Genomic DNA, 25994 nt, shown 5'->3' with positions numbered 1-25994 from the left:
AATTTGTAAACTAGTTTCCAAAACTTTCAAAAGACAATTCCAAAATTCTTGAGGTGTTAGCAGCTGCATATATTCTGTGTCTGTGCATTGACAACATAGTTAAGTAGAAATGAAAGGTTCTGAATAATATAGTTACTTTAACTTAAGGAAAACAAATTTGTTACTGTGGTTTTGATCCTGAGAAGTGCTTAGTTCTCCAAAAGTTCCAGTTCTCCATTCCCAGATGAGACATTTGGCCTTCTCTAATTTAATTCCAAGAATTATGTTTGACTTTTGAAGGAAAACTAATCATCCAACTTGATTCACCTCTAAATACATCTCCCCCATTGACTCAAAACTTGTCAGCTTTAAATCATCTCAATGCTATTTTCATAAAGATAGAAATGATACTGTCAAGGTTGGCAAACCAAACGACTGAACTACCTTGCAGGATTTAAAACGACAGCTGTGATCATGTAAGTCCTCAATTAACACTTTTCACCTTTTGCCTCTATTTTATAAACTCAAAAAGCAGAAATTGGACAACTTGTTTTTACCACCTGCAGATAGAGGCTGACCCAAGAAGCAGACCACAGAAAAGCAAGACTGTAGGCACATACCCATGAGCATGGGTTAGAATAATCAGTGCACATTTTACAAAAATCTCACATAAAACTAAACACAAAGTTTTTGAAAAACTAAATTGATTACATCATCTTAATACAGGTCAGATTTTTGGCCTTACAACCTTGACAATGCCAACTTTGAATAGAGAAACAAGAGATGAAGATGGGTATTCACGTGCACAGTTGCAGTCTACAATGTTTCATGTACTTAAAATAAATTCTTATGAGAACAAGGTTAGGTGCACTTAAAAATAAAGACTTGTCATGACCTGTCTTGAATTTTCCAGTTTTCCTTGTTGCTTTAAGAAAGTCAGAGGTATAGGGTTAAACACAATTTCATAACAGAACAGTTTGAATAATACGTAGAACAGCTGAATATACAATACACTCTCCAAGAATCACTGTAACACTTCAGGGTGAGGCTCTCGAGGGCGGACAGTAAAGCACCCACACCAACAGGTGAGCACTTCCATATCACTACTAGCCCGCACTGCTGTTAGTGCCAGGAGACCCGGCCAATTCACATATTTGAAGAAAAACAGCAAAACAAGCTGCGTTTTCCAAGTGTGTGTGTGTGTGTATACACATATAATTTATTTATTTATTTCCGGAGGTGGGTGACAATAACTTCTAGCTGGCTTTTTGAAAAGCTTCATCTGTATTTCTGCATAATTTCAGGCATGAAAATATATAGTAACATTTAAAAAGTGAAGGCAGGACAGTATCGACCTTTCTATTTATCTAGTGGGTAAGTAACATGTATTTAATACCATCTGAAAAAGCTTAAAAAATTTAATCAAATTTTAAACACAGGGAAAATCATTATTTTAGTTATATTAGATAGGATTTATCTATAAATGAATAAATCCTTGTCAAAGTAGCATTTCCTTGTGAGTCAATATTCCACATTCAAGCAGGTTTGATATCAAGTGATTTTTCACCTCAGTGCCGCTATATAACTCCCTGAAGAGTTCAGCTTGGTAGAAAAAAGCAGAGTGAAGAAAGTGGAAAAAAACATATATTCCTGAAAAAACACATCTCTGCCTGATGCTGAGCCAGATGCACTCCCTCCAGAAAGAGAGAAAAATGCAACATCAAGAGCTATGAATGCAGGCTTGGAAGCCAGGAATTTCCAGTTTCTAATCCGTGCTGTCACACTGAGCCTTTTTATGACTTGGACAAGTTATTTAGTTTGTTTCTCCATTTGCCCATTTCTGATTTTTCACTAACATAACGGTAACGATATGCTTTGAGGTTTCAAGGAAGATTTTTGAGCCTTTCCAGACTGGGAGAGGAGGAGGAGAGAGACCTAAGGGAAACCCCTTCCCCGTGCGCTCTCCGCTCGCTTCCCTCCGCCGACAGCTCTCGCGCCGCTAGTGCCCGACAGACATTTCGAGCCCATAGGTCTGGGATTTGGAACGGGACCAAGCCCTGCTTTTGGGGGAGGTTACAGTAAAAACACATACTTTAGAGATAAACAATCACACAACTTGCTACACCTCCAGGCCCCGAGGCTGATGGGGAGGGATGGAGAAGAGGCTGGAGCGGCAAGACTGTAAGAGCTATCACAGAAAAGAACAAAAGTGAAGGACGAGAAAAAGGAATTCAGGAAGTTTGAGAACCGATGGCTTTAAATGGTGTTTAAATGCTTTGAATGCAAAAAGGTCTGCAAATCTCCTGAAGTCCAATTATTCAAAGCTTTGGGCACGAACAATAGGGAGAACACAAGCGAGAGAATATAAGGAAGGGGAATACATCCAGGACAAGCACGATAGTTTATTGACATTAAACGGCATCCAGACAGCAACTATTTGGCATTTTTTTTTCTGGAAAGCCTCCCAGATTTCCCCCATCACACACCCATCTAGACTGAAGGTCCTAAGCACTAACAAATTCAGCTGCTTCCTTTCACGCTAAATTCTGAATTAAGGACCACATTAAGGCAAAAACAAAAACCTTTTTTGTTCTTATTAACAACACAGAAATCTGAAACAAAACACAACTTATACAAGAGAATATCTATTATGCTGACTCAGGTTAACAAAGCACAAATTTCCTTAGAATTAGGAAGCCAATTCAGACATTTTTTTCCACAAATGTAACACAATGGAGTCATCTTACTGTGCCACACACATTATGTCACAGTGGTATACAAGAGGGTTAGTTAGCAACAGAGTTAACCTGCTAGATAAATTCTAAGTTGCGGACACTTCAACACAAGATAGCATAGAAAAAGTTTTACTTCACATAAGCCTATTACAGCTATTAAGAAAAAAAAAATGTATCTTTATGATAGGAAAAGAGTTTCCCCCCCCCTTATTTAATTTCCTCATCGCTTTCATAGCTGTACCTTTTCTGGCTGCCTTCCTGCAGTTTGTGGTGACAGAGGAGCCCAGGTAGCCACTGTGCCCCTGAGACTCATCTGTCATTCCTGGTGTGCCAAGTACTTCCTGGAATAGTGGAAGCGTTGTCAGGCACTACTGCTCCCATGTTGGGGTGTGCTCTTAGGCTAAATATTAATAAGCTTTTTAAATCTATCATACAATTATTTTCAGAGAATAAAAAGATAAAGTCTTATAATCTGTGAGGTTTGCCATCAGCTGCTTTGTGTAAGATGATGCAGTCAGCAGTCTCTCATGCCTCAGATGACTACAGTATCCAGGTGCAAGTGTGACTTGTGCTCTCTCTCTCTCTATATATATGTGTATATATATATATGTGTATATATATATCTCTATATAAACAAACAAACAAAAAACAACAACAACAAGAAAAAAAAACTTCTCTACATCCTACCTCAAAAAGTAGGATCAGAAAGGATTTATTTTCTATAGTCTTTACTGATTTTCATGACTTGCATATACTCTCCCTGCTTTCCTGTGTTCCTTTCCTTTTCCTGACATCCAAAGGGGAATCATCTCCAAAGTAGTAGAACATGGGACACTTACAATCCATTCTAGTCAACTGCTTGCTCACATCGTCACCAGTGCCTCAAACATTAAGCAACAATTGGCACCCAGTGGGGAATACGCAGGAAACTACAGACATTTTCCACACAGAATTTAGGCTGTTATTCCTCCTGGAAAGGCATCTTTTACCTAGACGTACAGAGGTTACAAGAAGTCCTTACAAGAATACTATCAAGTTTGTTGGCAAAATCCTTTCAATGCTATAAAACTAGGCATTCCCTCACTGAGAACAAAAATTGGTGCTCATCCTTGAGGGAAACTAACAGGCTAAGAGACAGATTACCACTAGAAAACCAAGTGCATTGTTTACGTTTCCAATGAAATGAAAAAGTGATATCCTGACACATATTTTTCACTCAAACTATCAAACCCTGGGGTATTTTCCAAGCTGTGAACAGAAGATGATTATGAACATCTGAAAATGTCTGTGTACTTTAGAGGAGTTCACTTCAAACCTTTGGTTATCACTGTTACCACGTACAGGTCATAATGCTGATTCCATTTTGGATCAAGTGTATTCTTCACAGTATCTGTAGAATGGCATTGGCCAGATCCGTCCACCACAACCTTAGCAAATGGATCAGGAAGTCCTAAGAGGAGAGAAACAAACAAACATTTAGCTAACAGATGAAGAAGCTTTAGAGTCTTAAATAATTGTCTGATGTTCCAAGTTATATATTTTATATTTTATTTTAAGTTGGCTTGTATTGGTAAATCACCATCCTATTCACTAATGGGATACAACAGAATAACAAGATATTTTTCAACCATAGGAAAACTAAAATAGAACAGTTTTTCATTTGGAATTTACATTTTTTTTTCTTGGCCTGTAACTCTAAAACACCTGAAAAAGTCTCTAAACAGATTATTCAACCCTCAATCAGGGAAATTAAATTCTCAAGGTAAAACAAGTTCAATAAAAGGCAGGAAAAAAAATGACATTCTTGTTATTTTTAAGGTTAATTGTTATCAAGATTTTCATTAATTATATTACAGGAAACTACCAAGAGTAGATTACTCACTTTTTAGAGGTCTGCCCAGTTAGTGCTTGTTTAGTACCTTGAAAAGACTCAACAAAAGCAGTGCAAAGATGATGCCGGGCTATAGAGGGGCTGAGGGTGGGAAAGAGGCAGGACCACCATACCCAAACGGCTGCCCTAACAGCCCCCGAAAGGGATGGCCCTGTCACACGTGCCCCAAGCCACACAAGGGCTCCTCCCAAGGGGCACTCCTATCCTCTCTCCTTCTTGCTAATTCTTCCACTCAAGCAGATGCACAACGAGTCTGCTGAGGGAGCTTTGCAATGTTACAAGGCCACAACCGGCAGTCTAACTCTACAGGACCCTCTCTGCCAAGTCCTTTGCAGAATTTAGGTCTGATCTTTTAAATTCTCCCCCTTCCTCGCTGGGCAGGAAGAAGATGATGCAGGTGTGCACTCCTATAGAGTCAGAAACATTCCCTTCTCCCTCCTTTGTCCCTCTTTTACTACTGCTTCCAAGCCATTATTACAATTAATGAGAACACAATTTCAGAGTAGGTAAGTATTACGACACGGTTATTAATAAAAGAAGAATGTATATCTGTTTGCCAAGGGAAAAAACTCCTCCATGAAGAACATTTTAATTAATACATGGCACTAATACTGAAAAGTATGTCATTTGCCAATGGAGGTGGGAAATGGATTTACTCTCAACAGCAACAGTAGCAAAGCAGGGTAACATTTCTTAGCAACCTTTAATTTGTCTGATATGCTGCCCATCAATACGTGCAATAGTATTTTCACACAGGATGTTCAGAGCACATTAACAATCACCGCAAACTGACCTTTTTGGCTATAAATTCTTGGATTCACCATCACAAAAGAAGTTACATACCTAAATTTTCTGTTTCTGTCTTGGTTTTTAATTGTTATTAAAGATCCTTCTGATATGACTTTCTGATAAGACTTTCTGATAAAAGTATTAAAAGCCCAGAAACAAAATGGTGCATTAAAACCCTCAGCCCCTAATACATTCATTGCCCATGTACAAACAGGGATGTGCAGAACGTACATAACATTTATCCTATCTGCAAGTATAGAAATTTTAATAGCTACTTACGAAAAAAGTCCTTTTTCACCAAGTTTTTTGCACACAGTACTGTAAGAAAAAAAAAAGACAAGAAATACATAATAAAGATACTGATTCTTCACTAAAACAAAGCTCTTATTTTTTTAATTGACATAAAATATCTGCGCTCCCTTATCATTTATATGGTCATGTAAAATAATTCCCAAAAGCTGACCCAGAAGTGCCATCGTCTGGCACTTCCTCTAGGCCGACTACAGCAGAGCTGGTTACAGCAGCGCTTGCCTTGGTCGGCTGTTCCACAGGCAAGACACTAAAATATTTACTGATGACAAAACAAGATCCTTGGTATTGAGCAAAAATAGAAATTCCTGGAGCTAGTAGGAGAAACCAAAGCAGATGAGCAGAGGTGGGTGGCTGGAAAGGCTGCAGAACACTCCTCACTGTGGAATCACCCTGGGTATTTTTTCTGTACAATTCCTGGGATTTATTACTAATGAAAAGTGTAAAGGCGGAAAACGGCACCCAGCAAAGCACCCCACAAGCTGACACCCACAGACAACAGCTCCAACCACGGCATCAACGCTTCCCCTGCGGCCGCTGCGGAGCGCACGCGCCAAACGCACACACAACCACACGCACACAACCTCTCCCCAGCGTTTCAGCGGCTCAGGTTGACACAGGAGGCGCCAATAACAACACCATTAATCTAAAAACAACGTGCCTCATTGTAGGCACCTTTGGGAGAGGTACAGCTCACAAATCATCTTTCACAAACCGGGGAAAAACTGCGAGTAGGACAACTGCTTCCAGAGAAGGCCAAAAAAAGGAAATCTCAAGTGAAGCTAAATTCTACTGTTTAGTCAAAATTCATCTAACACACACTAAGCCAGACAGTATGTCCCTGAAATTGTGTAATGTCTAAAATAAAAGGTTTGAGTAGTCTTTTCAGACAGAAATTGCCAGGTTAACTCATTATAAAATGTTCCTTTCAAAACATAAATCAGATCTGCCACAACTTACCCGAAGTCTCGTGTTTGTAAAGCCGGGCACACGTACAACGTGCAGAGGAACAAGAGCTTCCCCAACAACTAGGCGCTAGCAAACAAGCTAACGCTGTTGGCTCCAGATTGCTCCTTCTAGTAACCGTGTTTAAGGAAAATAAGAGGTCAACAAATTCTGGCTTTGTCGGATTAACAAAACAGGAGAGGCATTGAGAAGTGCCGCTTAAAACCGCCCTCTCCAGCAGGTATTTCGGGGCAAACAAGCCCAGACACCAAGAGCATCAGCTCACTCTGAAACAGAGCCATCTCCTGCCACATACAGAGCTCTAATCTCACGCGGGATTTTCTTTGGACAAAAGGTTTCCCATGGGGAAAGAACCAGACCTTACGTTTCACTTTTCTAGTAATTTCAACACCGTACTACTTAGACCTATTCTGAATATTCTGATAACCAACTGATTAATAGTTCCCCAAGAATAAAAGCCAAGGAAGCCTTGTTTCCTACGGATTTATGTTTTATGGATGACCAAGAGCTGCAACGGCAGCTTTTCCCACTGCTCTGCATTACCCGGGCACTCCCACGCAGCCGCTCCAGCCGGGCAGCAGCTTCTTCTCCCGCTTCAGGTCACTCCTCAGCTCTCTTCTTTACCCAAACGACTATTTTCATAAAACTTGGGGGATTTAATTCTCTTTGAGACATTGATCCTTTATCAGATTTGAAGTAAAGGTTCAAAAATTGGAAAGAACCAAATCAAGATCTTTGCTTTCTTACAAGACCAAGGTAAAACACTGAAGAACTCACCACTGTTACCAGATTTACATAGCTGTACCCTAGGGATAATGATATTAATAAAACTTCTAAGGGCACCACAGGGGATTATCTGCTATTTGTAAATATTTGTTTTAAAATGGTTTTGATGGAAACAATTTTTAAACTAGAAGTGTTAGCTTGTTAATTAAGCTACTTAAACTCACACTGCAGGACCGTGGCTGTATATACCGACCGTGGTTCAAAAATAAATAAACGTGGTATTATCGAGTTACAGTAATGTCTTCTGGTACATATATATAGGTAGAGGGTATTTATTACGAACCACCCATGAGTCAGTGGATATCTATGTTTTATACTTATTACAGACTTCCTGGGGAGTCTGCAGAAAGCACAATGGGAACGGTCCAATCTGGAGGAACTCGACACATGTGCCAAGACAAACACGCACAGCAGCTCTGCATTCTATACGTTCACCAAATACCTTTGCATTGTTCCTTATAATCTCGCTCTAACACATGCTCCTTAGGTCAGTTCCCAGGAACAGTGAAGGAGCAAAAGGACATTACGAGCTCCTCGGCCTCTTCTTACCGTCATTGGAGCTGCTCCAGCCCTGTGCACGTTTGCACCCGTTGAGATTCCAAGGCTGAGGGATGTTTAAATCTAGCAGCCTTGTACTCAACACCTACAGGTATTCCCAACCTATATAAATCGCATATCCGATTCTGATAGCAGGTTTGTTCATCCGATTCCTCCACACCTGCAAAACAGGAATGCTGCTACTAGAGCACTGCAGCAGACCCGAGCGATGTACTTGGATGCTAGGTACTCACGCATCCCTCTGTCACACGGTGTCTTCTCGATTTATGACAAGATTACAAGGTTTAAGTACGTGTTTGTACAGTTTCGAAAAACATCAAGTACCAGTACCTAGAGACTACAGCTGCACAATAGAATTTTTGGGTTTTTTTTGCATTAAAGAGATTCTTTAAGATATGTTTTTAGATAAGTATTTTTAAAATAGGTACACTAGAGAGAGACAAATATCATCAAGGAAAGACACAGTAAGGCAGGTAAGGAAACAAAAAGTAACCATAAATGAAACATCAAGCTCACGAACTATAGAAACTGGGAAGGAACCCACACGTGTGAAAGGCAGTACGTGACTTAGCAGGAAAGCCACCCCCCATCTCATGTAAAACATCCAAAAACAGCCCATGCTGTGTCAACAGGCGGCCGAAAGTTTAGAGGAGGAAGACAAGGACTGGGTCCAAAACTAAGATTATGTTTACTAATCTTCAGGCTTTTCACGTGTCATCACCCTAGAAAAACTAGTTCAGCTTTGCAAATCAAACCAGCGGTTTTAACATTGTATTTTTTTTTTCCTTCACCCGAGGGTTTTCTCCTAAAAAAGAAAAAGGGCTCATTTCAGAACACATGGGAGAGTAAAGAGAAAGCCTTTACCTATTTTACCACAATAGCTCATTTGGGAGCCGAGCCTTCCTCCCCTCCACAGCGTCACCCTCTCCTAAGGAGGGCCGTCAGCGTCGCTCTTTGCGATGGGCTCCCACTTGTTTGCATGTAACGCGCAGCGCAAGACAATCGCTGAAATAGGTCCCAGCTGTAGAAACACAATGCTGGGCTGTTGCTAATGCGTGTTGTACTGATAATGAATGGTTGTCTATGCTTTAATCTGAATAAAGCTCCCAACTGCTCTGTCTCCTCTTGCCAAAAATTCCCCTTCCTCCTCCAGCCTGCGGTCGCATTCCAATTACACTGCCGATCGGAATGAGCCCGGCCGGGGGGAGGCCGGGGGAGCAGCGAGCGCTCGCACCCTCCTGCTTCCCGAGGCCGCCCTGGGACGCGGGAATCGCTCGGGGGATTCGCAGCCACTCACACTGCATACTTTTCTCTGCATTATACAGAGATTCTTTGGAAAATGTATTTTTTTCTGAGAATGTGCAGGAGCTGCAAGCTCCGCACGTAGGTTCCAGCAGGACAGCGCGATACTTTAAACATTTCTAACAAATTCCTACTGTTTTCTTTCATTGTTGGCTGGCTACAAAGCAACTTGCATTTTTCCTGCTTACGTTCCCTCCTCTGACCTGCCCAAATTCCCACAAGGGAAGATATAAACCAAGAGTTCTTAACTATTCCTCGAACAGACAGAGCTGTAAATAACACCACACGGAGCTGCAAATACAGCTGTTGAGGTAGTAAAAACTTTCGCAGTTCATGTCTTGAAATCAAATTGTTTATCCCAACTACCCACACTAAATTTTATTTTACAATTGCTCTCTCCAAGGATTTCTTTTTCTGCTTTCATTTCCTTTTAATTTTAATTTCCTTTGAAATGTAAGTTTTTTTCTGCAGATGAACAAAACTGTAAATGTCAGGACATGACCATAACCTAAGAATTTATTTCCAGGTAATGGAATACATACATTTTAGAAGATTGCAGTTGATTACAATGGAGAAGGGCGACTCAACCGTAAGGAAGCCTAACAAATGCATGTTTTACAGGTGCATGGGGTATCCGAGCACAGAAGGTACCGAGACGCGAAATGCCCAGGAATGCAGCAGCTGACTTTTATGCCCAGCACGATGGCAACCAAAGGAGCCGGGAGGTTTCGTGTTGCTCCTCGCCATGGAGCGGCTGCAGCTGCTCCTCGCACGAAGCAGGGCCCGCGGGCACGAGGGCGCAAGGCGGATCAGGAGGCCCAACGGCCCTGCTGGAAACCAGCCCCCTGGAGGGAAGGGCTGCCCTTCCGACGGCTCCGAGTGCAGAGCTGCGCACTGGATGCCATGCAAAGGGGGCAAGGGGAAGCCGGGCTACCTTTCTGGCAGCTGCTTGCAGCTACGCTACAAAAACAGGCTTCAGATCCGCCAGTTTTCCTGCACTAAAAGGAAAACAAAATATCCTCTCCCGCAGTACTTTTTTTGATGCACCCTGCTAGCTTTTCTCCTCAGCAAGCACTAGACATAGAGGCTGCCATGCCCTTCCCAAAAGGTTTTAAGTTCTTACTCCAGTGCTTTACATTATCTGAAACTCAGTGCCATTCAAGCCAATCCCCAAAGACCATCCTTGGAAGTCTTGAGCGAGCTTGAGGAGCCCCTAGTGCTGCCTACTCTTCCAAAGGCTGAAAACTGGGCAGGAAGCCTCAAACACCAGCACTGTTTAAGCTGGGAAAGGCCTAATTGACCCCTTCTGTCCCCAGACAGGAGGGGACAGGACGACTCGGAAGGGATGGCGATGCCTGCACAGCTGTTTGAGTGCACATCTGTCCATATTCCTACCACATACAGTTACATTTCCTACTGCCAAGAAACTAATTTCCAATCGCATTTCAAAATTATAAATCTAATTTAAACTGTCATGTTGATTTAGAGTCATATACCAATTGATTTGTCCTATGTGGAATATATATATTAGAACCACTCAGAAGTATTAATAAATTTTAAAGTCTTATTAAGATACTAACATGTCAGGTTAAAAATCCACCATGCTGGCTCTAAGGAATATATAAAGCATTATTGTTAGGCTGATATCCAAATGCAAGGTAGACAGCTTTTATGTAAGGTCTTTTTAATATGTATTGGGATAACCTAATATTACAAATGCACTTTTTACAAGAATTTCATTTAATAATTGTTAAAATTCTAAATTGTCCCATAAACACATTTCTGCAAATTCAACTTCAACACAAGCCAGATGCTAAATCCTTAATACACCACATGTAAAGTGAAACCCCTTCACAGGAGCACAGGCACCTGCTCGTAAGCATTGTCAGTTGGAAACCGATGTCTCAACAGAACCAAATTATTCCTTGAGGACTAAACAAATAAAAAAAAGTGTAATAACTTGCATTGACGCACCGAAGAGCAATATGCAGTATGCAGAAATGAAAATGTGTCCCAGTAATAAAATACAATTTAAATCACTATAAAATATGCCAGATACTAACATGGTAACTGTACATTTTCTTTCCATCAAATTGTATGTAGACTGTATTAAATTCTCCTTATAACTGTATGTTGTATTTTGACTGGTTTTAGAATACTAGGCCTATATTACTTGCATGTAATATAGCTCATGGAGATTAAAATTCAAAATGAAAATATGCATTTATCGTGGAGAAACCATTAATAAAGATGCATTGCATCACTGCACATAAGTAGTTAAGCCAATAAATCATTCACCTCATGCAGCAATAAGATTTTGGGACGTGGAGCCTCCGGGGCTATTTTGAATTCGGCAAGGGGGGAGGAGGGAGGACAAGTCCAGTCTCCGGCAGCCGGGGCCGACGATGCCCGAGTGACTCGTGGCCGCAGCCAGATGGAGCCTGCCGAGATTTGCCGTGTTTAGACTCCTGTTTTAACAGCATCGTGTCTACTTCACAGCATTGTTCTGCTGTAAACAAAAGGCTTCCTTTTCCACTCCTCCTCCCTTGCTCCACTCCAAGCCAAAAGTAAAACAAAACAAAATAACCCACGCCACAGAGTTCCTCCTTGAAGCAACTAACGCATCGATGGAGCCCACGACGGCCTTAGTGCCACACGCATCCCGAGACGCCCCAGGTCCCCTTCGCCCCGTGCGTCCAGAGACAGAGAAAGAAAACAACTCGCACTGCCACCTAGACTGCGCCGGTAGCATCCCGCAGCATTTTAAGTCCTACCATGCAGGCTTGCAAGCATCCGTTATAGAAACACGTGTTGAGCTAGAGAAGCCGAATATGTAAATGCAAAACCTGAGGAATTCTTTTATTTTTTTAAGCTACATCCCAGCTATGCAAATCGGTCTAAGCGATAGCACTAGAGCATCGCTCTCAGGGCTCCGCGCGAGCCAGGGCTTCAATCACCCTCTCAGACGGTGAGAAAGAAGCAGCAGTCACACGTGGGAAACCTCAGGAAAACAAAAGGCGACAGCGAATATTTGCATTTCCTGGTTTAGTGTGGATGGAGCCTCTCAGACCAGCCAGGATGTTTCTAATACATAACTTTTACACACCAGAAATTCCGCTCAACTTCTCCACCCTGCTGGAAATGGCCTGGCCCCTGCAGCTTTCCTTCTTTTCCACATTTTAGAAGTCACTTCTGTATCATCAATTCAGCAGAAATACACCACCTACACGTGCTCAATAGCATGATGATCAGTAGGGGAAAAACACAGCTTTAAATTCACAACTATCAAAATGCTCTAAAATAAATATGTAAAAGGGCTGACAGCCAGAAACAATTTTCAAGTCACCTTCTGAGTTATCTCTTCTATTTCTTACATTTGCAGTAAACACAGACCACAAGTTTGTATTCCATTAGAAGTTATCAGGGTGGGAGAAGGAAATTCAGCAAAGGTAACTGAACCTACCAATGGCACTGTCATATTTGCTGTACGAGTTTCTCAACTAAATGTTTTTTCAATACTGCAGGAAGATGAAATACAATTCCCATAAAAACTTAAATTAAAAGTAACATCACCAAGGTTCTCTGCTCTAATCTCAAGCCTGCAGAGGAGGCAAACACAAGCAAAGTAAATTCTTTCATGCGTATATGTTCTGTTATCCTAGAAAATACAGAAATAAAACAGTATTTAAGGGCTCAAGGGGAAAAAAAGTAGGGAGGGAATAATTATATCTCAGACTTCTAAAAATTGTTATGCTAAAACCTTACCTCAGTCCTCAAAGACTTGCTTGAAATCCCAGCAGTTAGTTCTTAACCAAGACCTATTTTAAGCAAAGCGATTAGTCCAAAATTGTCAAATCCCCTGCCCCAAATCCTTAGGGATTCTTCTGCTGAGGGCGAGCGTATAGAAGTCCCGATCAGGGAAGTTCACTTGTGGCGTTTTGATAAGAAGGGTGCGGTGGAAACCCAGTACTAGAAACACTCGAGCTCTGCTCTGCCTGATGCACTTCATACACCTATGGAAACGTGCCGGGGGAGAAAACATCTTAACAAGAAGCAGAGCCCTCGGATTTGTCTCCCTGCAGTTCAGCTCTCCACCCTCCGAGTGATCTACAGTAGAGGCACCAACAAAAGAAATTCATGATCTAATCGCAAACTGGTCAAAAAATGCCCTTAGTTTTAAAAAGGGCTTCAGACAAGAGGCACCTGCAACTAACCGAGACCCCAGCGCAGCAGGGACTGCAGCTCCCCAAAGCTTTTCAGACCCCGGCGCCTCCGTCCCAGCACAGCCAGACTTGATTTAAACAGAAGTTCCAATATTTAGTCCCTGTTGCCAACACGATCCTAGGGGGACACTGAAACTCTGGTGCTTCTTTGGGGTGAACTGCACACAATTTACCCCTCATGCCCAAAGTAAACCCCACCCTGCTCTTCAGCAAATTACTGTAAACATTAACCCTACCAGTGCTACTAAAATATCTGCTGCTTTATACAAAACAACCCCCAAAACATGATGGCAGTCAAGACAGCAACTTTTAAGTCAGTTTTGTCTTTTCAAAAATAGAACGTGAAACATTTCATTTTTAAAAAAATCTTTTTCTAATAAACAAAAGTTAAATAATTCATTATTTGAATACTATCACTAGTTAGGAACCGTCCCCCCCAGCATTTTACAAATCTAAACTCTCAGTCCTGCGCAATTCTGCTTTGGAATCACACTTCATCTACCGCAATCATACAGTAAAATGAGGAGAATATATATGAGGGATGCCCTGCTACACCTTCCTGTACCAGCAGCAGCGACCTAAGACACGAAACCTGAGCTGCCTCTCTGGCAAAAACCATCCTCTGGCTCCTCCTCCTTTAGCGGAGTTGAAATATTTAAGCGCTTTGGCCTTACATTTACTTTTGAGGAGGTAAATTGTTTTTGGAGGAGCGTTTTCAACTTTGGAAAAAGCTTCTCTATTGAGCTTGACAGTTCAATTTTCTTGTAAGTCAAGTCTTGCTTTAAATAACATTTATTAAAGGTTTTTGCCAAAAAACAGACAGGGTCAGAGAAAGACCTCTGTGGGCTACTTGTACTTTTATCAGGTTACTCTGCTTGTACCTCCATTTGCTTAATTCTGTCCGTACCTACGGAAATATAACACCATATATAAATATAACACCATATATATGAGGGAAACATTAATTGCTTGATACTAAGGATATCTTTGTTCAAGCTATTTCCCTAGGAAAAAAAAAAAAAAAAACATCAACCACAAAGGCTCATTTGCAAGACAGCTCTACCTATACACTATATAATTTATAAACTTATTTAAATCATTGTAGTCCTTTTAATACTAACAGATCCACTTTAGTTTGTGTGTAAACAGATGTGCCCCACAGATCAAATTTAAACAGTTTAAGAAGCTGCCACTGCTAAACACAGATGAGGCAATTGAATGAGTAATCCTAATTATTTTGACAAAATTAAAATAGCTTATATTAAAGCACCGAGGCAGTTTTTTTTGTTTTTTTTTTTCGGTACAAGTTGTATAAATTACTTATTACATCAGTACAATATTTATACACTACTGTAAAAATAAAGTGGTCAAAGATATGAACAATAAAAACTCAGCTGAGCTAGCTTGCCATTATACACAGGGAGAGCAAGGCTTCCCTCCCCGCCATGTACCAGCCATTTGAACTGTGATTTTAGAAACCTTTTGAGAAGATGCAATGTCCAAGTGCCAAAAAGACAAGTTTTTGAGAAAAAAAAAAAAGAGTACACAGCAAATGACAGAGCTGAATCAAAATCCAGGGGGTTATTCTGAAGAAGCAGGAGGATGCAACTGCTACCAGGCATCTATGCAGGCAGAACAGCTTTCAGGCCTGCCGGGCCTCCAAGTGTTTCCATGGACCCAAAACAGCGATTTTGGGCTTCGAAAGGTGCGCGGTGCCGAGGGGGCTCGGGGGGACGTGGGCGCGGAGGGTCCTCGGCGCCTGCAGCCCTGGGAAGCCCCTGCAGGTCCCTGCGCTGCCCCGGCCTCGCGCCCCGATTCCCACCCCTTCCTGCAGGGCTGCGTGCGCAGGGAAGGCAGCACTCACGGATCCACCTTTCCAGAGCCATCTTCAGATTTATTCCGTACACACACACTGCTTATTAGAGAAGACAGCTCCTAATTGAGTGCTAATCCAGGCTCAAAAATAAATATTTGCTTAACGATGTATTAATTTATTAAATAAAAAAACATTTCCCCACACAGTTATCTTCTTACATTTCAGTTATTTAACTCTAAATTCTTTGCAATCACCTAATTTCTTTATTTTCTCAACCACCTACAATATCTTAGAGCCAATAAGACAACTTATAGCAAACAAAACATAAAACACTCGCAATCATCCACATGAATTATGAAGCAACAACACATGCACAAGCCTTTCCCCCTTCACATCTCTTTAATTAGCTTTGTAAACTGTAACTCCTGTCTGCACCAATTAAACTTAAGATTTCACAAATATTTTCCCCATCTATAACATGCGACAGATCAAGATTATCCTTGCTGTGTCGCAGAATATGAACCGCATTATCATTATTAAATAGAAGCTTTTTGATTGCTAACAATCAAAATGCAAGGGCCGCCCCAGCACAGGCACCCACCTCTCCGACTAATGGCGCATTGCACTAAATGCATGCAAATAAGCTACACTTATCACTTCACCGAGCTCTGCGAGTGTCACTCATGCCATGGTTGTGTTCCAGACACGTAACAGTCCTCACTAAAAGGTAGAATTGCCAAAGCTAATAAGATTGGAGAGCTTTTAGGATCCAAGGAAACATTTTACAATTTAGTTAAAAACTACACAATTACCTAAACCTGTTCAAATTCATAAAAAAAAAAACCCACTGGAACAAACACAAGAGTCTAGCAGATCTCAAGTACAGACTGCTGTTCAGCAGACAATTAAAAAAATAAAAAGCATTGGAGAAGATAGTGTTAATCACATATTTGGTGGTTTATGAGCCAAAGCAGTCTGAGGTTTAAACTGCTTCTGCTCAGTGCTCATCCCATTCAGAGACGATGAATCATTTCCCATTTGGCAACACTCCTGCCTGCAAGGCTGTCTTCTGTGAGATTTCTCCTGCATCCTTGTAATAGATTTGCTAATTTAGTACACCTGACTTGGAGCAAAAGCCATTGTTGCCAGCTGTCAGACTAGACCTCGTCCTGTTTATCAGACACATCGAAACCATCCTGTTCTGCCCCGCTCGCAGAAACGGAACGCTCTTCCCTAAACCCAGGGCAGTAAATTACTTTCTAATATCCTTGTTTTTCTTATCCTGCCAAAATACCAACACATCATAGATTTAAAGCAACAGCAAAATCAATTTATCCACAGCAGCTGGACTCATACCAGTTTCCCCAATATTCATATTTTTTTTTAAAGTCATAGTTGCTGTTCTAGTCATTCTGTTCAAAAAATCTGGAGTTTCAGCATTTTTTTTTTTTTTTTAAGTAATGCAAGTTCACAGGGAACATATTCTACTTTTTCAGGCAGGCTTCTACAGGTCTTTGAAAAATAAATCAGAGCAAAACCAAGTATTAATCACCCACCACACACAAAAATAAAATATTTTCCTATTATACAAAGGCTTGGTGCGTGCAAAAGAAACTGCATTAATTTGTTTATAAATACTTGTATGGACAGCAGCTTAAAAAGGTAGAGGTTAAAAGGAGGAAGAAAGAGGCGGGGCAGAGCATGCACTAACAGAATCTGTGAAATGAAAATAATTTACAATTCTTTTTCCCCCCATCAAAACCCATTAGTGCTTAATCATTACATTCTGGACTACACACATGAGTTGCAGAGCTGCAAGGAAAGCAGCCTCACTCTGCAGGCTGCACGCACTGCCTCCAACTCCTGCATTTTGAAAAGCTCATTGCATGCTCAGGAACACACACCCGTTTGAGATCCTGTTTTGACACCTCTACTCATCTGAGTATTTAAAAATTCAGTATAAGCAGCAGCACCACAGTAACAAACCCACTACACTAACCAAAACAGTGGGGTTTTTATATTCCTCTCTCTCTGTTTTCAGAGGGTCACAGAGCCTCTCGTCCTGCACCCATCCCGGCTGCAGTATCCTCCCGAGTCCTTCGGGGCCCTGCACCCGGGCTCTTTTTCACTCACGACTGGATTAAAAGGCCACTGAGCAAAACTCAAGAGCCGGGACCGCTCGCTGTGAGCAGCCCCCATGACACCCTTTATAGCCCTGGTAGCTTCAGGCAGGCACTGCTCACGCAAGCTGTAATGAGCTCCTAAAGCAAAGGACCCTGAAATGCAAGAAATTTATGGATGCAGAGAAGAAACAATATATAACTAACATTTTAGTGATGTAGCAAACTCACATGAGACATTTACAGCTTTACAGTAGCATTCATGGCCAGCCTATGTGCAGACAACCAAAGCAAGGATGTGGGCCTTTGTGGGACACCTCCCGTTTCTCCCCACTAAAAAGACCTCTCTGTGGCTGCAAACAGGGCAGGAGCCTTAAACTACCTGCCAGTCCCTCCAGGTGGGACAGAGGAAAGAACTTGGGAAATGGAAAAACAGCACGGGATTTTATGGAATGCAGATGCGGTCGCTAGAGAAGACCACAGCCTGTTACACATTTTCAGGTTTATAGGAGGAATGTAAAAGGATAGCAAAGCTGAAAATACTGTCTGAAGAGGCCTGGAGTAGAAGCAAGCCAGATCAATTAATCTGAAAAGAAAAATTAGTGGACCCTACTGCTACATATTGCTGTTTTTAGACAGCACAGGATATAGCAGTTACCCAAACTTCCAATCCAGAGACATTTAAATAGGAATGTAGTTTTCATATGGTAACTCAACTCTATCCAAATTCCTTTAGCAGATCAAGTTATTACAGTTCTGAATATGATGATCCCCTGTTTAAAAAAAAAAAAAAACACACTTATAAAAAGTGATCAGCAACACTTGCAAAATCACAGGAGAACCATCACTTCAATGGCTTATAACAGCAGCACTGCCAAGCTAGTCAGTAAAAGGACCTGTTTGTGCAAATAAAAGGAAAAAGGCCCATTCAAGGCCATACAATTTCACTGGTTTTGTCAGTACAACATCCAAAGTGATGAATCAAATTCCGTATTTCAAATATTATTCATCTGTACAATTTAAACTAGCAGTGAGTAATCATTAAAGAAAAGTATGTGCCAGGAAAAAAATAACCCAGAATACATGATTCATTCACTTCTGAAACAATAAAACAATTCACTGTAACAAAAATAACTATATTATAAATGCTTTTATTAAAAAGTTTGAAAATCAGCCAAATACTCTGAATAAAGCATACCCTATTAAACATATCCATATGTGCAAAAAAACAAAAAGACAAAAAAGTCTGGTTGAAGAGAGATAGTTCCACAAAATACAGCTAGCACCTTACAGAAATTGTAATTTTTAGCTATTTAATATTCTTATAACAGCAAAGGTGCAGCATCATTCAAAATCTGACAGCTCACCACTAAACTGACACATTGATATTAATTCCAATGTTCAATGCAAAAAGATACACATAGCCTACCTGAAAATGAAGCATACCTGCAGCTCTGGAAAGTTAAGAGACCTCAATGATACAGACCTTCCTTAACACTTCATAGGAACTAGGTTTTCAGAGATTTTAAATCTTGAAAAAGGAGATCAGCTGGAAAAAAATAGTAATAATAGCCTCCTAACTGCCTGAAGCTCAAGAAGCAGTGAGAAAAAGCAGCCTGTTGGAAAAGGTGTCTTCATATGAGCAGCCTTTGTTTTGGTCTTACATTGATTAAGGATAATAAGTACAAAACAAACAAAAAATTGGAATCAAAGAGAAACACTAAACAAATATGAAATAATTTTGTATATACACACATATCTCTCCTTTGTGGTTAGAAAATATTACATTTAAATTTACTTATAATGAAACCTAGAAGTTTCACATTTTATCAGTTCATTTATTTTGAGTAACTAAAAAAACCAAACAAACAAAAAAACCCAAACCCCCACATATCTTTATCATATAACCATTTTCTGAATAGGCCTCTAAAAGAAGTTTCAAATACAATATGATGCCTTTTTGCTACTGGAAATACTTCTGCCAAAACATATTTCAGATTTGTTTCTTCACTGTTGAAGTTATTTTGCATACTCTGTGTATATGCCTACATACGTGTGTGTGTGTGTGTGTATATATATATATACACACACATTTTTTCCAATGGAAATTCAATGCTTTCTGTAGCAACAGACATAACTTGGCACCAAAGCACCATATTAGACCAATTAAGCTCTCCCTATACAAATCCAGTGGCAGCAGTGGGTAAAACTAGTTTTTTTCCCCTCTTTGCATAAAGAAATCTTTATATCCACTGCAAATTCCAACAGAGTACATAACTGTAACACTCTTATAATCAATACAACATATAAATTATCAAACAGACAGAAAAAGCTGACCAAAAAAGGTCACACCTTTCATTCAACTACACTGATGTGAAAAAAACATGTTACTTAGAAGCAGTTGTGAATAGATGTCACATGACTTAGTCAAGGAAACATTACAAAATACTTCATAATTTTCACATATTAATTGGTAGAAAGTCTTTCAGCCATATACAAGCACTAACAAAATGACCAAGATATCAAATACTTCTTTGAATCAAATCTTAGGCAAGCAAACAAACAACTTCTGGAGCTTGCTAAAAGCTGAAAATCTCCCTTTGCTCTACATGTAAGAAATAATTACAATCCTAATTGCAAGCTTTTCGTGGAGTTGTGCTATGAATCATGGTCATTCAGAGGCAGGCCTTTAATTTCCTACCTCTTGCAGTTTGGAGCAGGGCGAGGAAGGTGCCAAGCAAAGGAACAGCTGGGAGAAGCAATCCTGAGGAAGTTCCTTTCTTCCTGGTTGCTTTTAAACTCGTCTCCTACATTCAGCTGAAACTGCTCACAGTCTTTACTGCTGTTATACATCTTAAATTCTTATAGGACAGCTCAGCTGCGCTGCTCTTCTCAGTGCAAGATAGCTTTTGGGAGCGCATCATTAACTGGGGGAGCAGAAAGCTCAAGGAAGGGAGAGAAAACTACACAAATTATTTACTTTACTATAAAGTGGGCACAGCACTTACTACTGTAAATTACTGTAAATTGCTTTTTGCTTAAAGACCTTCCCTCTTCCTGTTACAGAAAAAAATGCATAAACCACCAGCTTTTCAAATCATTCTTTGACCCAGTTCTTATGTAGAAATCCCAAAGGTGAAAGATTTTCCTCCAAGGGCAACAGTGGAACATAACTTCACAGCTTCGGGCTAGTCACGCTGATGTTGCATTACTATGAGCACAAAAAGCTAAATCCTCGACTTTAATAAAAAGTGCATAGGCAACCCAATCAAATTATTATATGGAATCTTAATTTTCCCGAGAGCATTTGCTTCTGCAAGAATATGTGGGGACTCCACAGGTGAAATATCATCTGTCTGCTGTTGACCTGTGTTCACGCTACTTTTCCCCAAACCACACATCCACATTTCAGCAACAGTTTCTTATGGAAATAAATGTGATGTATACATCTTAGGATTCTCTTTACCCTCCTTCCTAACATTTTATACTGTTATTAGCAATGTTAGATGTTTGGGACACATTTAGGAATACCATTTATATGCCCCATCTGAAATTATGAAAGATGGCACTTAAAGTGATTACACTTGTTCATTGGTTTGTTTGTCTGGGTTGCACCTATTACTAAGCTGCTTCTGCAAACACAGTATAAGGCATTTTTGAACTTTGAACTAGAATCTTGCAGAAATGTTGCAGAATTTTTCTTTATGAATATGCGTTATACTGTTCTGTAAAGTTGGATCAATTAATATCACATACTGTTTTGAAACTATACTTATGGAAGTCAGACCTTTTTAAATTTCTTAATAAGAAAAGCTAAGTAAGTGCTATCCAGCAACTGGCAGCAGCAGGTCTTTCATGTGCATTTAAATGTAGTACTTAGTAGCACATATATTTCCTTAAAATAAAGACTGGTGTGAGGAAAATAAGAAAATATTTTAGTATCTTTAGATTTTCACACTGAAAATACAATCATTCCTATTTGGTTAAGAGCAGTATTGTAGTCAGGAGCCTGAAATCCAGGAGACTCTTCTGTATGGTTTAGTCTAACTACAGGAACCCACTTTAGTTTTCCCCTTCCACTGTAAAATGCCCCCCAAACTGCTCTAGTCCCTCTGGGTGGCTGTGTGAGCTCAGCTCCTCCGGCCGGCTCGCCGACAGCTCTGCTCCACACTAGCTCGTTCCACCCCTCGGAATGTCTCGTTTCTCTGGGATGATCTCCACCCCCTACCTACGTCAGCAGCATCTCTACAAGTTTTTCAAATCACATCTGACACCACCTTTTATAGGTTAAGGCAGCAGTACTTCTTTGGCTGCTTAACAAAACAAAAAAAGGCAATACCTTAACATATCTGCAGCGAGGCGCAACACTGCTATCAATTCAGTCTGCATACAGCCTTCTTTACAGAGTTATAAAACACACATTTTTTTAACAAACCCATCAGGGAAAAGTGTCATTTTTTTTTTTTCCTGAACACAAATGCAAGATTTATACATATTATAAATTAACTGTTTCAGAGCAATAAAAGGTGGAAATGTTCTGGTAAAAGCTGACTTGAAGAATTATTTGCCATAAGGACACATAAATGTTTGGCACAATTAATACTATGAGCTTCTAATCCCAGGCAGTTAAGTAAGAAAATAAATCTGTTCATTTCACTTGGACAGGTTTAGTTTTTACCCACATGTTTACAGATTTTAATTTACTTATAAGCCATGTTTATAAGTACTCTAACTCAGATACCTCTTTCTTCCTTCAGCAAGGATAAAATGTTTCATTTTAATATAGCTATATTTTTTCAATTAAGAATATGCGTATGAGGCAGACTTTTAAGGAAACCAGAACCCTGAGCTTTCCTGAATGCATTCCATTTACTCTCCTGAAGTCTTATGATTCACACTCAGTAGCAGTTTTGCTGTGTGCAGTTTTAAGAGCACAGAGCCTAGCCTTTATTTGTATTATAAAGAGATCACCAAGTTGGCTCAAGGTTGCAGAAGGTGCTGCTGGTGCCACTGATGCATATTCTCATCCTCAATTAAATATGAGCACAACTGCATCTATAATTTTACTTACTTAGGTATCTATATTTTCAACTCCAAATCAAGTAGCTAGGCATGTTAAGCAGCAGCATCATTCCAGATGCAATTAGTTATGACTCCCTTACCTGCACTGGTTATACTAAAATCTAGGTCAAGGGAGAATGAAAAGGAGTTCGTGGCACTTGTTTAACGTTGCATCACGTAATCATGGCAGATACAGCCCCAATGCCACAAACACTCGTCCCCATCGCAGTCCTGCTCTCTGCCCAAGTAAATAGCGCAGGAAAAAAGGAGGGAGTGAGAGGAAGGGGTCTGATATTAACTTGGATGAATTCCTCAGCCCAGCCGAGCACGTCGCCATTTGGAGTACAGGGACGTGCACAGCCATAAAAATGGTCCTGGGGGGGAGAAACGCTTTTACACTGCACTGTCACTATACGTTTTGTGGCAACGGGGTATCACAGCTGCCAATTTAAACGTAGAAACAGAGTACCCTCACTCTGAAAAACTGCCTGGTCTGCACATGATCTCTACATATGAAACAATTTCAATGAATTCAATACAGAAAGGGCAGCAGGATTCAGTACTTCTCTGCAGTCATATTGAACCACCAGCAACTAACCAAAGCCATAGCTGGAGTCGCTCTCTCATTCTACAAGAAAACAACTTTTATATGTTATCTTAAACATGTATTGGCAAAGAATCATTCCAGAAATTAACAACAGGATGCAGCTATATAAACTTGCATGCTGCTACTTTTTCTTTCACTTTCAGACTTTAAAAATGTGAATAACACTTCAACTAAGCAATATTTTTACTCACTTTGCAGGCAAATCAAACTGTCTGGTGTGCCCGCAAAACAAGAAACTATATCTTGCAAATTTTTTAAACAAGAAGAAACGAAGGACCTAGAACCTGCCGCTTGTTAAAACAGAACTGAAAAATGACCCTGAATCACCCCCGATGTATAGGCTCAGGAAGCCCAAACCAAAACCTTGTTTTCTGTGGATTTGTATTAAAGGGAAACAACAAACAAGAGCAGAAAGTCAAGAGATAATGTTTTTAAATCCCAGCTTTACCAGGTTTATCCTTTTTATGATCGTGCAATGTCCCTTCTCCAATCTAAGTTTCCCTACAGAAACGCAGCTGATAAAGCTGAGGACAAAACTGGGTAAGCACTCTTATCTACAGAGGAAGATTTCTTTAAAGCAGCGAGCATTCTTATCTATGCTTTCATTGCAAGTATTTAAAGTTTAAGTAGCAAGAAAAAGTCAACAGTTTGCTTCCTTGAATATGCTAAGGTCAGATGTTCCTCAAGATTTTGATCCTATTTCCCAAGGAGGAAATGGGCTCTAGCAGAGGAAAGAGACAGGAGCTTCTTTTGTATCCATTATCTAATGCTATAGAGATTAATCTTTACCAGCCACTGAGAAGTCATTCAAATGATCTCAGACGTCGCATGTGTCAGGAGCATTTAAATATTAATGTACAAACATGCACGTAACAGCCTGTGCAGCAATGTACTCATACCATTATGCCAAGTCAGGAGTCAGGTCATGTCATTATGACGATGAGGATGATGAGAGAAGGGAAGACTGCCAAAGAAATCATTCCCCTTTTCAAATATCCACCAGAAAGATCTGCCCTGATGCTGAAAAGTCATTTTAAGTAAGATGGCAAAGATACACTTCAAAGTCCATGAGATAAAACAGAACAAAACATTAATAGCTGTCATCTTTTGGGGATCAACCTATTCACCTTACAGACACAAAGACAAAATGTCTTCATCTGGGGCCCAACCAGATTTTCAGAGCGATTAACAAACAAAAAGGAAAAAAATAGAAAAGAATGTGTTGCTAACAGCTGCGTTACTCGGCTAGTTTAACTACACATACATTACAGTACAGTTTAAAATCTTTATGTTTTAGATTGACAAGTAGAATTTACAAAATTGCCCACCCCAGGATTTCTACTACCCCCATACACAGCAACTTGGAAAAACAACAACAGAAAAACTAACATTAGGACTACAAATATCCCCCTGTTTCCCCCTACAAATATCCTACATCTGTTCCGATGCTACCTACAAAGATAAATCTTGTACGAGTGTCTACTGACTGCTCTGTTTGTACAGCCAGGAATGAATATTGTGCCTTTTTGCCCTTTTAATTGGAAGCTCCTGTTGAATTGCTTTCCCACTATCATTTCCTCCCCCAAATCCTTTTTGATCATCTTCCTTGCAATTATATCCCATTGCATATGGTCTATATTCCTTGAACACAGATACCTGATTTTATATCTAGGCGAATAAAACTTTGTCACTGTAAGCTGGTCTCATCAAAACAAGTAGTTAAGACTGCTCTATACATCTGCTCGGTTGCTGTGAACAATTATACAACTTGAGAGATCCGCAAATCTCTCTGTCTTATACGTGTATAAAAACATACACACACATAAATATACACACACACACTTCATAATTCCATGACACTGAGGACCCCGCATCCTACTAAGCCCTGCACAAACAGGCTAGGCATGTGCCTATGGACTTCATTATGATTTGCCAACTTAATACATCTAGTATGTAATTTATTGATTTGATTCCTTAAGTACTGGTTTGTAGCAAGTGACGTGTCAATAAGAAATAAATACCTTGCGCGAAGGGACTCCACTGTTTTATTGTTGACTACAGCCTGTCTAACTTTAGCCAGGCTGCCAGGAAAAACGCAGTCCAGCTCTCTCCAGCTTTGCATTGTGCAACCCTCTCCTCCCTCAATGCAAAACATGCTCTTTTTCTTGGAAAGGTGAGTTTCCAGCTCATCGTGAGGCTACACAGTTTCTGGAGTCGATACAAGGAAAGGCACAGAAAGGAACGACCTCCTATCTTTCAAGCTGTCTAAAACTGTGCTGCAATTTAAATTATTTATAAAACCGTAACTTTGATATGAGAAACTTACAGGTAGCTGGTTTTATCAATCAATCAATCAATCAATCAATCAATCAGTGATGCTGTTTCCATAGTGAGGCCCTGCTATCAATAAAATTCCACCCTGTTTCCAACAAAACTAACACACTTTCTTCCTTCAATGCCTGCGTCCTATGTTACGGTACCGGTTTGGTGCTGTAAGAAAATAATACAGAGTAAAATCAACATAAGACCTAGTAAATGAGATACTGTCCATTTTCTAGAATACACAATCCAGTGCTTTTATTTTCCTAGAAAACTTCACCAGGGATAATGAAAAGAAGATCTCTAACACCTCTCCAGATCTGCTTCTCACTTTCTACCAACAAAACTCTAAACAGAAATGATAGCTGTAACAGAGGAATTAAATTAAATCATGCACTAACCTTCATTCTACTCAGTATATTCTAGTGCCCGTGTAGTTTTGCAAACTTCAAACTGATGTTTTTTTAATCTCTTGATTAAAGGCTTGAAGCAGCCTTACATATTTCATTTAGATAACTGCCATTTATTTTCTA

The 25994-nt window shown here is 40.1% G+C and overlaps 1 protein-coding gene across 2 annotated transcripts in view; it reads right to left on the bottom strand.

Annotated features, from left to right (window-relative positions):
* The window catches only part of SMURF2 (SMAD specific E3 ubiquitin protein ligase 2), a 51225-nt gene that overhangs the window by 21750 nt on the left and 3481 nt on the right, over positions 1-25994 (bottom strand). Inside the window, exons 2-4 of one of the 2 annotated variants that reach the window (XM_088537840.1) lie at positions 5674-5712; positions 4056-4164; positions 875-904 (exon numbers count right to left, since the gene is read on the bottom strand). In XM_088537840.1, the coding sequence (XP_088393966.1) occupies positions 875-904; positions 4056-4164; positions 5674-5712 (178 nt within the window). The remainder of the gene's footprint in view (positions 1-874; positions 905-4055; positions 4165-5673; positions 5713-25994) is intronic. The other variant, XM_088537847.1, reaches the window with a different exon arrangement.

Source organism: Tinamus guttatus, unplaced genomic scaffold, assembly GCF_059628265.1.
Source record: "Tinamus guttatus ecotype Peru unplaced genomic scaffold, ASM5962826v1 Tinamus_guttatus_pri_ptg000045l, whole genome shotgun sequence".
In the NCBI taxonomy this organism is placed as follows: domain Eukaryota; kingdom Metazoa; phylum Chordata; class Aves; order Tinamiformes; family Tinamidae; genus Tinamus; species Tinamus guttatus.
The sequence above is the reverse complement of the archived record's forward strand: the minus strand, read 5'-3'. Positions and strand labels throughout refer to the sequence as shown.